Source organism: Octopus bimaculoides, chromosome 10, assembly GCF_001194135.2.
Source record: "Octopus bimaculoides isolate UCB-OBI-ISO-001 chromosome 10, ASM119413v2, whole genome shotgun sequence".
Classification (NCBI taxonomy): Eukaryota; Metazoa; Mollusca; class Cephalopoda; order Octopoda; family Octopodidae; genus Octopus; species Octopus bimaculoides.
The window spans coordinates 54508944-54524319 of NC_068990.1; the positions used below are offsets into that span (position 1 = coordinate 54508944).

Here is a 15376-nt window from a genome sequence, read left to right on the forward strand (position 1 = left end):
GCACATAAAAGACACCATTTCGAGCGTGGCCGTTTTCATGCGGGTGACACGTAAAATCACCCACTACACTCTCTGAGTGGTTGGCATTAGGAAGGGCATCCAGCTGTAGAAACTCTGCCAAATTAGATTGGAGCCTGGTGTTGCCATCCGGTTTCACCAGTCCTCAGTCGAATCGTCCAACCCATGCTAGCATGGAAAGCGGACGTTAAACGATGATGATGATGATGATGTCAATTTTTAAAAATTTTGATGAGGTTATTTTTTTGGTCCTTCTAGTAGTGGGTATTTAGAATCATGCTGGTATTTGGGGAGGGGTGATTTTTACTAAGTCCTCTCATCTAATTGGGCATCTATTGTTTTAAACTATCTAGGCTTAGCTACGGTTGGATAGCCACTAACCGGTCAAAAGGGTTAGGTGTGAATATATATATACATACATCCACACACACGAGTGCATTATATATTTATACATGTGCACACATATGTATACACACACACATACATACCTACATGCCTGTATATACTTATATAGATGGAGTGTATATACAAAAACAAAGATTAAATGAGTTGTTGAATAGATTATTAAGAAGTTTATATGCGGATACAAATAAATGAATAAATAAATAAATATTCGTATGTATGTATACACCCACATACGACTACACTATAATAAGGGGTAAAGTTACAAAACAAAGCCATAATATATTAATACTATAAGACTGCTCGTATTCCACTTCACGGTATGTTGGCATTAAATGCTAAGATTATATCTATAATACAGTCTCAGATTACTTATTAAGACTCCTACATATATATAACGTATACCTGTATGTTATCAAATTGTAGTTATTTTTGGTGAAAGTATGATCAAAAGCTATTGTGCCCCACTCACTGTCTTAGATTATGCATAAGAATTTCCTATGTCTGACAGCAGGATTCTCTATATAGTAGAGTTACTCAACTAATGAACCACTAAAGCAGTTATTCATAAACTTCTTGATTTGCGTGTAAGTATTTCTACTGTTAGATATATACATGGGACGCTATTCACTATAGAGACAAGAGTGAATGGGGGTGACCCTAAGATTTGAGTATCCTACATAACTAACTATTCTAGCTACTAATTAATCAATACATCAGTTCATTTACCAATCAGCCAATTCTTCACCTACCTAAATGAGTAAATAAGTAAATAATTAATTGACTAATCAAACAATCGATGAATAAATCTAGTGTTAAGTACCAGAGACCTTAGCACATAGTAGACAGTTACCCACACATCTTCATACATACACACTCAAAATGTGCATACACACACACACACATATATAAGTGCACGTGCACTTACCCACGTACACACTCACACAACCACACACCTGCATACATATACATATAAGTCAACCTACACATCCACATACCCAGATATAAGTGCATACCCACCTACAACTACATATATCTATACGTATAGATGCAACTAAGTTTATACATCTACAAGCACACGATATTCCCATAAATGATTGTAAGTATATACAGGTGCGCATACACCCACACACAGACATACATACATATATATAGACCCATAAACACACCCATACACACACACACACATATATATATACATACATACATATATATATATATATATATATATATATATAATAACATAAATAATATATAAATATATGCATATATCCATACATATATGTACATACCTATATCTATATGTATACATACATGCATATATGGGTACAGGACATCACAAAAAACGTTAAACACAATGAGAAACGAAAACAAAGACGAAGACAGAAAACGAACTTTTTTTCAAACAACGAAAAAAACAAACAGAGAAACAAGACATGTAACATAAAGAATATTTCCCTTCTTCAGTTGTCTCTGTTCCATCTACTCCGCACTTCGAAGGCAAGGACAATATGCGACTTCGTTGGAACAGTCCTTCCCACAAAGCAAATTAAATAAAATTTGGAATTTTTTGCGGAGGGTGAGAGTGTAAACAAGAACAGAACAGTGAGAACAAGACAGTAAAAGACAGTAAAAACAACACAGAACAGTGATAACAAATGGTGAGGGCTGTTAGGCCAAGACGATAGAAAAATTATTATTTTGAACACTAGTTAGATGTGAAGGAGAGACAAAAAAATCACGTCTTCTCTATAGGAAGGCAGGAAATAGAAAGAAAGAAAGAATCCCTTTCATCACGTGTCAGCGACGAGATGGTCTAGGAGGAGGAGTGAGAGAGAGGGAATGGTGAAAGGAAGAGAAGAATAGGGAGGGGTTGGGAGAGAAAAACAGAAAGGATGAAGAACAAGAGAGGGAGAGAGATAGACAGGGAAGTGATAGTAATAGTAGTAGAGTGCGCAGTAGTAATTATTAAGATAAAACTTACTTGGAAATGGATGCGTGGCATTCGATCATATAATAACATAAATAATATATAATATATATATACATATTTAGTCATCGAAGAATTCATAAATCATTTATTAAGGTTATTGGAGAAAGTAGTACTTGTATGTAGATGATGCTCAAGATCCATAAAATTCTACAAATACTCAGGAAATTGATTCTCTCAAATGTCCTGGTGCTTCATTAGATATAGTAGATAATTTCTGCTACCATGGGAACCAAATTAGTAGTAGGGGGATGTATGGAAGGTGTAATAGCTAGAATAAGAATAGGATGGATAAAATTCAGAGACCTCTGTTGGCTATGAAAGGTTTCTCTCTCCAAGTGAAAGGAAGATTGTATGATGCATGTGTATGGATAGCAATCCTCCATGGTAGTGAGATGCAGGCCCTGAATTCAGAAGACATGTGAAGTTTAAAGAGGAATGAGGCTAGTATGCTCCAGTGAATGTGTAATGTAAGTGTACATATTCGACAGAATGCTAGTGTATTGAGGGAGAAATTAGGCATAAGAGGAATTAGATGTTGTGTGCAAGAGAGAAGACTAGACTGGTTTGATCGTGCAATGTGAATGAATGCCAACAATTACATAAAGAAGTACTGATCTCTCAAAGTAGATGGAAGACCCGGAAGAGGGACATCCAGGAAGACATGGGATGAAGTGCTAAAAGATGACCTCAGGACACTGAACCTTTCAGCTGAGATGACAAAGAACCAAGGTACCTGGCACATTGCTATACTCAAAAAGACCCATATTCCACAACAGAAGTGTTAAGGCTGCTCTCCTTGGTGAAGAGGATTAGCCTGCAAAAGTCCTGTGCTGGTGCCACATAAAAAGTACTCATGCCAGTGACACCTAGAGCACTTGTGCAGTGTCATGTAAAAGCAGCCAGCACACTCTGTAATGTGGTTGGTGTTAAGAAGGGCATCCAGCTGTAGAAACCATGCCAAATCAGACTGGTGACTGGTGACTGGTGCAGCTCTCCTGCTTGCCAGCTCTCCTGCTTGCCAGCTCTGGTCAAACTATCCAATCCATGCCAGCATTGAAAACAGACATTAAATTATGATGATGATGATGATGATGATTATATTTGTCAATACAGTGGGTATATTAATCAAAGTGTACAGTATTATAGATCTATTGTAGCTGATCTTACCAATTGGCTTCACACTAGGTGTTAAAATCAGATATTAGATAACAGCATGGTTAAAATGTACCATGTGCTTTTCAGAGCTGTTAGGTATGGAAAAATATAGTGACTGCTCTTCATCACTGGAGGTGAAAAATCACATCCAGTTTGTGAATATGGTGAAAAAGATGAAACAAAACTACGGGAGGAAAACTTAGCAAGGGTGATATCAAGAGTTCACCTCCCATAGCTTTATCTTGTCTTTTATCACAATACTCGTGAACCAAATTTGTGTTTTCACCTCCAATAACAGAGAGTTGTCTCCATATTTTTTCCATATCTACCAGCTCTGAAGAGCATACAGTATTATTTAACTACGTTATTATTTAATGTTCAGTTTTAACACCCAGAGTGAAACAAATAGGTAAGATCGGCAGTAATGGGTTTTTAATACTGTACACTTTGAATAATACACACACACACACTCACACACATGTATAATATTTATTATATATATAAACTTACTTGGAAATGAATGCGTGGTGTTCAATCAAATAATAATATAAATAATATATATATATACACACATACACATGCATATATGGGTACAGGACATCACCAAGAACAAGCAACATGAAATATGAAAACAAATGAGTTCAATATGCAAACAACAAGAGAAACAAATGGAAAACAGGACAAGTAACACAAAGAATGACCCTTCATCAGTTGTCAGATGTCTATCTACTCATCATTTTGAACAGTAAACGACAATATGAATCTTTGAAGACAGTTACTCCCATAAGTACCAAAATAAAATTTGGGATTTATGGAGGGTCAAAGGTGGGAACAAAAACAGGACAGTGGAGACATACAAGGAAACCGAACAAAAACAAACATGGAGGGTCGTTAGACTAGAACAAGAGTAAAATAGTGAATGCTGCAGAAATATTTTCTTTGATAAGAGAAAAGATAGAAAAGAGAGATAGCACACATTCAGTGCTTAGGACAGTCCTGAAAGAAAAAAAAGATGATCACATGAGGAAAAGAAAGATGGATGATGGACACGTGTGAGCAATGAGAGAGAGAAACTCTTTCTCTTTTTCTCTCTCTCATTGCTCACACGTGACCATCATCCCTCTTTCTTTTCCTCACATGATCATCTTTCTTCTCTTTCAGGACTGTCCTAAGGACTGGATGTATCCTATCTCTCTCTTCTGCCTTTTTTCTTGTCAAAGAAAATATTTCTCAATGTTCCCTATTTTACTCTCATCCTGGTCTAACGACACTCCATGTTTGTTTTCATTCAGTTTCCTTGTATGTCTCCACTGTCCTATTTTTGTTCCCAACTTTGACCCTCCATAAATCCCAAATTTTATTTTGGTACTTATGAGAGCAACTGTCTTCGAAGACTCATATTGTTGTTCACTGCTCGAAATGAGGAGTAGATAGACAGCCGACAACTGATGAAGGGTTGTTCTTTGTGTTACTTGTCCTGTTTTCCATTTGTTTCTCTTGTTATTTGTGTATTGAACTCATTTGTTTTTGTATTCTATGTTGTTTGCTCTTGGTGATGTCCTGTACCCATATCTGCATGTGTGTGTGTGTGTATATATATATATATATATATATATATATGCACATATACATACATATATGTTCATACTTACATACATATGTATATACATATGCATATATGGGCACAGGATGTCACAGAACGTAAACAACATGAAATACGAAATACAAATACATGGAATATGAACTTTTTCAACAACGAATGAAACAAATAGAAAACAAGACAAGCGACATAAAGAACAATCCTTCATCAGTTGTCGGCTGTTTTTCTATTCCGTATTTCAAGCAATTCATGACAAGATGTGCCTTCGACTAAACAGTTGCTCCCACAAAGCAAATTTAATAAAATTTGGGATTTTGTGGAGGGTCAAAATTGGTAACAAAAACAGGACTGTGAAAACAAACAGGAAGGGCTGCTAAGCCTAAATGAGGTAAGGTGGCAAATGGAGTGGAACAAGCTTGGACAGGAGACAGACAAGAGTGCATCTGATCCCTGCAGCTGAATCACAAGGAAAGAAAGAGACTCAAGTTAGGAAAAGAAAGAAAGATGGTCGATGGTCACATGCGAGCAACAGGAGAGCAAAAGGGGAAGAGTGAAGGAGAGATGGACAGACAGAGAACGGCGAAGGGGAGAGGAAGCACATAAATGTAAAACAAGATGAAAAAATAGCACTTGAATACCAGAAGTGGAGTAATATGCTTTATTAATAAAACATTTTTAATTTGTTAGTGGCCAGGCTGGCTGCTAACAAAACTGTTTTGCAATATAAGCATGTTCTAGCCTATTTATGCTATTCAGCATTATTATTACGTTTGAGAATAAAATATTTCCTCATCTGTATATTTCAATACATTTCAATGCTTCTAAAAAAAAAAGCAAACTTTGTTTACATATGTCGTAATTTCACACACACACGCTCAGAGTTGCTATTACACAGTGTTGCTAGGAGTTGTATTAATAATGAAGATCACAGAGTAGTTAGAATCATCATACATATAACAATATACAGCAACTAAATATAACAACTATAAATAACATGTATATAATATGCAAATATATAACAAATATATACAACAATTATTTATAACAAGTATATATAACAGTTATGTATAGTAAGTATATATAACAGCTATTTATAACAAGTATATATAACAGCTATATATGATAACTATATATAACAACCATGTATAGCAAAAATAACAATAAAAATAATGATTAAATAATAAGAAAGTAAATACAAACATAAAGTATTACTGTTGCAATTCTATCACCAGAATTTTGAAAAAGTGGAACGTTTTCGAATTTTGCTTTTCTGTAGTAACTCTGTAGAAAAAAGCAGACCAAAGAAAAAATATTTTTTGAAGTTAAGAGATTAATATATTAACCCTTTAGTATTCAGATTACTCTATCAAATGTTTTGAATTAATCACACTTTATCTTGTAGCTTCAAGATTTCATTGGTGTGATTGTTTATTCTTAGAATCACATTGGGATCTTTTTTAAAACGGGGGCCACATTTTTCATTAACGAAACACTTTGAAACTTGGAACACTGGTAGAATGTGTCATATAAAACATCTTTTCTCTTAGTCTTCTTAAAAAAAAAAAAAAATCCATAAGTTATTCCATGTTAAAGTTGTCGTATTTCTGTAATTTCAACCAATCACTGACGTCCATTCAGCCGATATACATTAAGTGCCGACTACATAAACAAACGATTCTGAAACAATTAACCCTAACCCTAACCCTAACCCTAGGGTTAGGGTTAGGGTTAGGGTTAAAGCAAATTTAAAATGAAAAAAGCAAATAAAACGAAGGTATGGAGATTAAATATGCTTTACACCGCTTAATCAGCCAAAGGAGTAAATGTAAACAACTGAATACTTGTCAGTGATTGGTTGAAATTATCGAAATAAGACAATTTTTTACATGAAATAAATTCGAATACAAAAATATTTTTCTGTTCTATAACACAAAATAGATAAGTATACGAAGTTTGAAAGTCTTTCCGTACCAAAAACACTACGTAAAACATTAATGAAAAATGTGGCCCCCGTTTTAAAATCGATCCTGACATTGTGAGGTAGGTGAGAGAACCTGGATCTGACCAGTGTGAACATAAAATAGGTAGAATATTTTGGCCGGATATGGCTTTACAGAGTGTACTGAGTACTTAAGGGTTGAATCATACAAGAGCTATTTTAGTCATTGAAAAATACATCAGGTCTCTGTGGAATTGTACCAGTGACAAGGTCACCATAGTGCAATGGAAATTTTGTCAGCTCAAGAAATGAATAAAAGAAAAATTTAATAATTTTTATATATCTTTAGTTGGTTACAATGGTTCTATAATGTAACTGTAGACATTCTCAGAACAAGTTATTTTCTTGACAAGTACAACTGCTGAATTATTCAAATCATTTCTTAAATTCACATTTCCTAGAACACAATACAATACTATTTTACTCTTTTACTTGTTTCAGTCATTTGACTGTGGCCATGCTGGAGCACTGCCTTTAGTCAAGCAAATCAACCCTAGGACTTATCCTTTGTAAGCCTAGTACTTATTCTATCAGTCTCTTTTGCCGAACCGCTAGGTTACGGGGACGTAAACACACCAGCATCGGTTGTCAAGCGATGTTGGGAGTACAAACACAAACACACAAACATACACTTCTTTCAGTTTCCGTCTACCAAATCCACTCACAAGGCTTTGGTCGGCCCGAGGCTATAGCAGAAGACATTTGCCCAAGGTGCCACGCAGTGGGAATGAACCCGGAACCATGTGGTTTGTAAGCAAGCTACTTACCACACAGCCACTCCTATGCCTATTTTTATAATTAATTATGAAATTGAAAACAAAGAAGTCAAAAGGCTGATCACCATCATCATCATTATCATCAGCAGCAGCATTTAACATCCATCTCCCATGGGTTGGACAGTTTGACAGTGGCTAGGCAAGCTGGAGAACTGCATCAGGTTCCATTGTCTGCTGTGGTTATCTACAGCTAGATGCCCTTCCTAACACTAACAACTTTACAGTGTATATTGGGTGCTTTTTATGTGGCACCAACATTAGGACATTTTAAGTGACACCACTAGTGGGGTTACTAAGTAACTTGTGAGATGATGACTTCTTAACTGGGAGAGGGAGTGGAGCCAAAAGCTTTTGATTTCTTAACTTGATAGGTATCTTTCATTTTTCTTTCCTAGATAGAGAAATTTAAGTGAATTGCTTGAAGATAGAATTCCCATGCACATACAAGTTGAAAACATTCAATCTGGTATTTAACTGGCAATTCCTCAACCACAGATTTCTTTCAACTGGAGCTGACTGAAGATAGAGAATGACAAAGCAACAGTAGCAACAATAATTTCTAAATTACTATACACTAATAGAAATATAGAAAATAGTTTAGTCATTTTGAATTAGAATTCCACTTTGATTTAGTTGTTCACTGCTAAGAAGAATTATAAAGGAAACAAATAGCTCAGATGCAATCTAGATGTTGGACTAACTGGTACAATGGTTCAGTTTCAATTCTTCAGTCTAGAATTGTCTCAGAATAAGAGAACTTTAATTGATCTAGAATACTTTTAGGAGTTGGGAGAGCTGAAAAGTATTGCATCTGGCCACAAAACTCTCATGCTTCAGTAAAATCGTTAATTAAATAAGTTTAATTGCTATTTAATTAACCATTTTGTTACAACATTTATGCTGAAATACACTGCCTTTGTTTCAATAAATTTTGACAATGATGAAGAATTTACTAAAATAACTTTGTCATTATTAAATTGGTGTTTAAAACATAAATTAACATGAAGTTTTAAGGGAAGATTTTAATTTAGATCACTTTTAAAACATGGAGTCTGTACCTTAAAACCAAGGTATATTTTGGGCAATTTGGTATCAAAAAGGTTACAGTAAGAAATTTTAGGATTTCTTCCCATTAAAATGTGAATATGATAAACATTTATTTATTCTGTGCACAATTGCCATACATTTTAATTACTTGCCATCTTGGGATCAGAGGTAATCAACCAGCACTATTAATTTTAGAAAATAGAAGAATGGGCTTTGAGGCATTCTTGGTTTTTTTCCTCAAAGACATCAGTAGAATAGGTAAAATAGTAATAATTAGGAATTGAATCATAATGCTAGCTACTTGCCAGGACTCAACTTCTTTCACCATGAACCTCAATACGAGGGGTACCCAAAAGTAACCGGAAACATTCTCTGTGGAACAAGCTCATTGTAGTTCAGGCTTCTGTCACTAGAAATCACTTGATGCAAACCTCAGGCATCAGTATACCAACTAGCAGTGTCAAGTGTAGTTGTACTGCCACACGGTGCATCTTTGTTTTGCAGTGCTTCTTCCCAGTTCATCAATTTTTGTGATGGCTTCTACGAAATTCTGTTTTCTGTTGGGATTAAATGGCAACCAAAACAGTTATGTTTCTAACAGTTTACAAGGACGCTACCATGAGCAAAACACAAGTTTACAAGTGGTATCCATGTTTTAGGAATGGTCACTTGTCACTTGAAGATCAACCTTGTTCAGGATAACCATCAACCTCCAAGATGAATGAAAATATGAAAGTTCATGAACTGATCTTGTTGATTTGACTGGTATACCCTAGAGCTCCTACCAGCGAATTTCGAGCAAGGAATTGTGAATTAAAAGAGTTGCAGCAAAATTTATGCCTCACTTGCTCATGGAAGATCAAAAGAAGTCATGACTGAATGCATGTTGTGAACTGAAAGAACAGATGGAAGTTGACCTGGACCTTTTTTTGAAGGTCATCACTGATGGCAAAAGCTGATGCTATAGAATTTGCAGATATGGAAGAGGTGAAGAAAAAACGATGGAGTCATTGAAAGACATCACTTTACAAGAGTTCCAGCACTGCTTCAAACAGTGGAAAATGTGTCTGGACCAATGCATTGCTTCAAATAGAGAATACTTCAAAGGCGATAAAAGTGTAAACATGTAAAACTAAGTGAATAAAATAATATTGCAAAATTCCGGTTTCTTTTGGGTACCCTCTTGTATATCTTCACATAACAGGCATTAAATGTTTCCTGCCTGAGAATTCTGTTCAATAAGGTTGCTTCCTTGCACATAAAAACTTCCAAATCGTCATCTTTTACATTAAATTCCTGACTTCACTTTATCTATTGATCCCCAAATGACCTCAGTATATACAGGAAATGTTCTGTTTCCGCTTACACAATAAAACCTAACAACAATATATAGCTATATCTATATATAAAGTGGACTACCAGCTGTAAACACCACAGCTCCAATATAACACATGGGGTAAAAGGACCAGTTATTTGTCTGCATCATTATCAGTAGCAGCATCATTTAACATATGTGTTCCATGCTGGCATGGGTTAGATGGTTAGACAGCATCTGGTGGAGTCAAGGACTACATTGTGCTCCAGTGTTTGCTTTGGCATGGTTTCTATGGCTGGCTGCCTTTCCTAATACCAGTAATTTTACAGCTTGTACTGCATGCTTATTTCATAGTACTAGCACTAGTGATGTTGCCATGCAACTTGCATGACTTGAAAACCCAAGGAGGAGAGGGTCAGCTTTATGTGAGGAGATGAGGGGTTAAAGTATGAGAGAAGAGGGAAGGAGTTGAGGGAGTTCTTGCTGTAGAAGAGCAACATGGTTACTCATATTTAGAAGAAGGGTGAGAACAATCACAGACCTGGAAATCCAAGAGGTTCCTCAAGGCACAAAGTGAGTAGAAGTGTGTGGGAACAGAGGAATTGACAGTGTGGGTCAGTGGGTTGGGGTTTGCGAGTGTGTATGGGGGAGCAAGAGATTGGGAAATGAGAGGTAGGTAACAACATACATATAACATATACAGACAATTGCATATACTTCTTAGTATATACATTACAAACATTATGATAGACATTACAGACGTTATAATATCTGTAATATAATACACAAACAGCAGCAAGAATTATATTTGTATATGATGCATTATGATGACAGTAGCGAAAAAAGCAAGAATTGGAGAATAAGATTCTACTTACCACATAATCATGGTGTGGTAGATAGAGGCCACCAATGCCATAGTTTATCACCTGAGGATGAAGGGGTATAAGATGACAGATAGGTAAGAGGAGGAAGATGAAGAAGTGAAGAAGTTATAATAGTAATAATTTTATTTATTTATACAATTAAGTGCAAATGTGTTGAGAGAAAAGTTAGCCATAAGAGGAATCAGATGATGCATGCAAGAGAGAAGACTACAATGGTTTGGACATGTGTGATGTGTATAAATGAGAACAGTGTATAAAGAAGTGCCAATTGCTTAAAGTGGAAGGAACCTGTAGAAGAGGGAGACCCAAGAAGACAAGGGTTAAAGTAGCGAGGGCTGATCTTAAGATACTGAGCATCATGGAGGAGATGACAATAGACTGAGATGTCTGATGATCTAATGTTCTTGAGAAGCCCTGTGCACCTCAGTGAAACTGAACTCTGGAAACATTGCATACTATGTGTTCTCTACTGAGATGTTACATTAATTCATCCCCACCCAATGAACCAAACTTCATCTTGGCATGCACAACACTTGTATCTCCTTACCATTTGCCCCTGCAGCCCAATGTCACAGTGTCATCTCTCTCTCCTGTCCTCCCTCTGTCAACCGCGTCATTGTTATTCTGCTCCTCCTCTATAAACCCAGGTTCACCACTCATTACATCCCCTTCTCCTCTCTCCCACTCCCCTTTTGCACTCTCATGAACTCCCTGCTCACTACCCCTGTCCAATTCTCTACCACTCCGCTCATATTCACCTTCTTGTATCTTGAGGAAACACCCTGGCACATCTTCACAATCTTCTCTGTCTCTCATTTCTCTCCTGCTGAGGAAGCCCTGTACCATCTCAACAGCAAAACAGCTGTTTTTGTTCCTTCAGTTTAACCTCTTATCACCTGGCACAAAGCCACCTCCCTTGATACCCCTCCCCCACCACCTCTCAATTGAGGGATCTTTGTCTTGCAAGTTACTTGGTGACCTCACTGGAGTTGGTGCTAAGTAAAAAGCATCCAGTCCACTCTGTAAGGTAGTTAGGAAGGGTATCCAGCCATAGAAAGCATACCATAACTGACAGTAGAGCCTGGTGCAGTCCCTTGACTTGCTAGCTCCTGTCAAGCAATTCAACCCATGCCAGCATGGAAAATAGACATTAAATGGTGAAGCTGATGATGATGATGATGACAATGATGATGAAGATGATAATGATGATGCTGATGCTGATGATGATGAAGATGATGATGATGATGAATGATTTTATTTACCAACACAGTGGCTCTGACGTTGAAGTATTGAATTAATAGTTTATGCGTCCCTGAACAAGGAATACCCTGCTTGTGTGAATTTACCTGAGTGATTACTTCACCAACACTACCACCACCACTGCTACCATCATCATCATCACCACCACCACCACCACCATCACTATTACCAAAATCATCACAACCAAAAAAAAACAAATCATCATCCTCATTTTTGTTGTTGTCATCGTCATCATCATCATAATCATCAGTCATCATCCTCATTTTTGTTGTCGTCATCGCCATCGTCATCATCCTCATCGTTGTTATCTTCATCATCATCATCGTCAACACAGTCATTGTCTTTGTCATCGTCATCATAATTATCGTCGTCGTCATCATCATCATCATTATTGGTAGCAGTAATGAAACCAACAGCAGCTGCTTCAATATCCATATAATCAAACTATCATTGACACTCAATACACTTTTTTACTCCTCTTCTTTTTCTTTTCCTCCTCGCCCTCCCTTCATGATGATGATGATGATGATGACCATCATCATCATCATCATCATCATCATCATCAGCAGCAGCAGCAGCAACAAATGCGGCAGAGACAGCAGCAACGTTTTCTTTCCTAACATCATTAAGTACCATAATATTCATTAGTATTCATAGTAAGTGTGAAAGACATGTAAGTCCTTACACATGCCACAGACACAAGTGCCAGAAAGGCAACACTGGGCACATGTGCCATCACGATTTCGCTTGCCTTAACAGGTCTTCGCAAGCTGAGTTTCGTGTCCAATGAAGGAGACGACGTTGGCATGGGTGCCAGTCGTAAGAAACAAACTCCTTTGTTTTGTATTTGTTAATTTTATTATTTATTATTGTGTGTGTGTGTGTGTGTGTGTGTGTGTTCGTGTGTGTGTGTGTGAACAAGTATGTGCACCTATTCTTACCTGAAATAACTCACTGTTGGTGTCTTTAAGTTTGAAGTCAGTCTGTAATCCTGTAATCAATTTGATCCGTCGACACAAGACTTCACTCATTTTATCTTCAGCTGGAAGCCATGTGCTGGATGAAAAGGAAAAACAGAAACAAAGAATTTCAAGATTCCATCATCTTTTTAGTGTTATAGTGAATAAGAATAGTATTACCTTTCCTTTTGAAATAAAAGTTTTCAGGATGAAATCAACACTCTTATTATCTTGATATTCCGGAGATCAAGCTTACAAAAATGTTGTGCAGAAAATATTGTTTCTAATTTAGGTATAAGGCTGGAAATTTTGAAGGGTTAGAGTTAATTGATATCCTTGACCTTAATACTAGAATGTTACTTCAGTTAACTTGAGTAGTATTTGAACTCAGAATGTAATGAGCCAGAAGAAATGCTACAAGCATTTTTTCTGATACTTTAACACTTTAGCATTCAGTTTATTCTGTCAAGTGTATTGCTTATTTATTTTGAATTAATCATGAATTATATCATAGTTTTGAGGTTTCAGATTTCAATGATATGATTGTTTATTTTTAGAATGATAATGTAGGATAGGTGTGAGAAGCTGGATCTGTTCAGTTTGAACAAAAATCAAATAAAATATTTGGGCTGAATATAGCCAGTTTGAATATGAAAGGGAAAAATGATTCTGTCAGTTTGCTGCCAGAAAATATGGTTAAGAAGCTAGTTCTGCAGCTGCATGAGTTTGTGTGCAGTCATGCTGCTTAACTTCTTGGGTAAGTGCCTTCTACTACAGCCCTGGGCCAACAAATGTCTTTTGAGTGAATTTGGTAGACAGAAACGGTGTGAGTTTGTGTGCGTGTGTGTGTGTGTGTGTGTGTGTGTCTTTGTGTTTGTTTCTGACCAACTACTTGACAACTGGAGTTGGTTTATTTACATCACTGTAACTGAGCAGTTTGGCAAAAGAGACTAATAGAATAAGTACCAGACTTTAAAAAAAGTACTGGGGTTGCTTTGTTGTTTCACTAAATCCTTCAAGGTGATGCCCTTGCGCAACTGCAAGCCCAATGACTGTACAAGTAAAAGGTAAAAGACCTCTAAAATTAGACTGATTGTTAAAAAATTTGACTGATTGTTAAAAAATTTGACTGAATTAGTCTAAACTAGCCTCAGTAGAGGTGCAATGGCCCAGTGCTTAGGGCAGCAGACTCATGGTCGTAGGATTGTGGTTTTGATTCCCAGATCAGGTGTTGTGAGTGTTTATTGAGCAAAAACACCTAAAGCTTCATGAGGTTCCAGCAAGGGGTGGTGGCAAACCCTGCTGAACTCTTTCATCACAACTTTCTCTCACTCTTTCTTCCTGTTTCTGTTGTACCTGTATTTCAAAGAGCCAGCCTTGTTGCACACTGTGTCACACTTAATCTCCTCAGAACTACGTTAAGGTACATATGTCTGTGGAGTGCTCAACCACTTACACATTAATTTAACGAGCAGGCTGTTCTGTTGATCAGATCAACTGGAATCCTCATTGTCGTAACCAACGGAGTGCTACAAAACTAGCCTCAGGATATCTCTCTCTCTATATATATATCTCTATATCACTCTCTCTGTATCTCTCTCTCTCTCTCTCTCTGTATCCCTCTGTATATCTCTCTTTCCATATCTCTCTATATCTCTTTAAATCTCTCTCTCTCTCTCTCTCTCTCTCTCTATATATATATATATATATATATATATGGGAGAATGTACGAAAAAAACAACAGACGAGGACAGGTGGTGTAAACAACAAAAGGATGTATTAGTATGACGCTCGGGAATACGGAAAGTCTTTAACGTTTCGAGCTATGCTCTTCAACAGAAAGAATACGGAGACAAGGAGAAAAACACGGAGAAAAAAAATTGAATAGTGTTCAGTCAACGGTCAATCATAGTAATGGCTAATCATAGTAATGGCTAATCATAGTAATGGCTGACCGGAAGTTAAAGA

General features: G+C 36.6%; 1 protein-coding gene across 1 annotated transcript in view; it reads right to left on the reverse strand.

Annotated features, from left to right (window-relative positions):
* Nucleotides 1–15376, reverse strand: part of LOC106881235 (prolyl 4-hydroxylase subunit alpha-3) — a 40152-nt gene that overhangs the window by 11489 nt on the left and 13287 nt on the right. Inside the window, exons 3-5 of the mRNA XM_052971004.1 lie at nt 13391–13505; nt 11181–11231; nt 6369–6449 (exon numbers count right to left, since the gene is read on the reverse strand). Coding sequence (XP_052826964.1) covers nt 6369–6449; nt 11181–11231; nt 13391–13505 — 247 coding nt within the window. The remainder of the gene's footprint in view (nt 1–6368; nt 6450–11180; nt 11232–13390; nt 13506–15376) is intronic.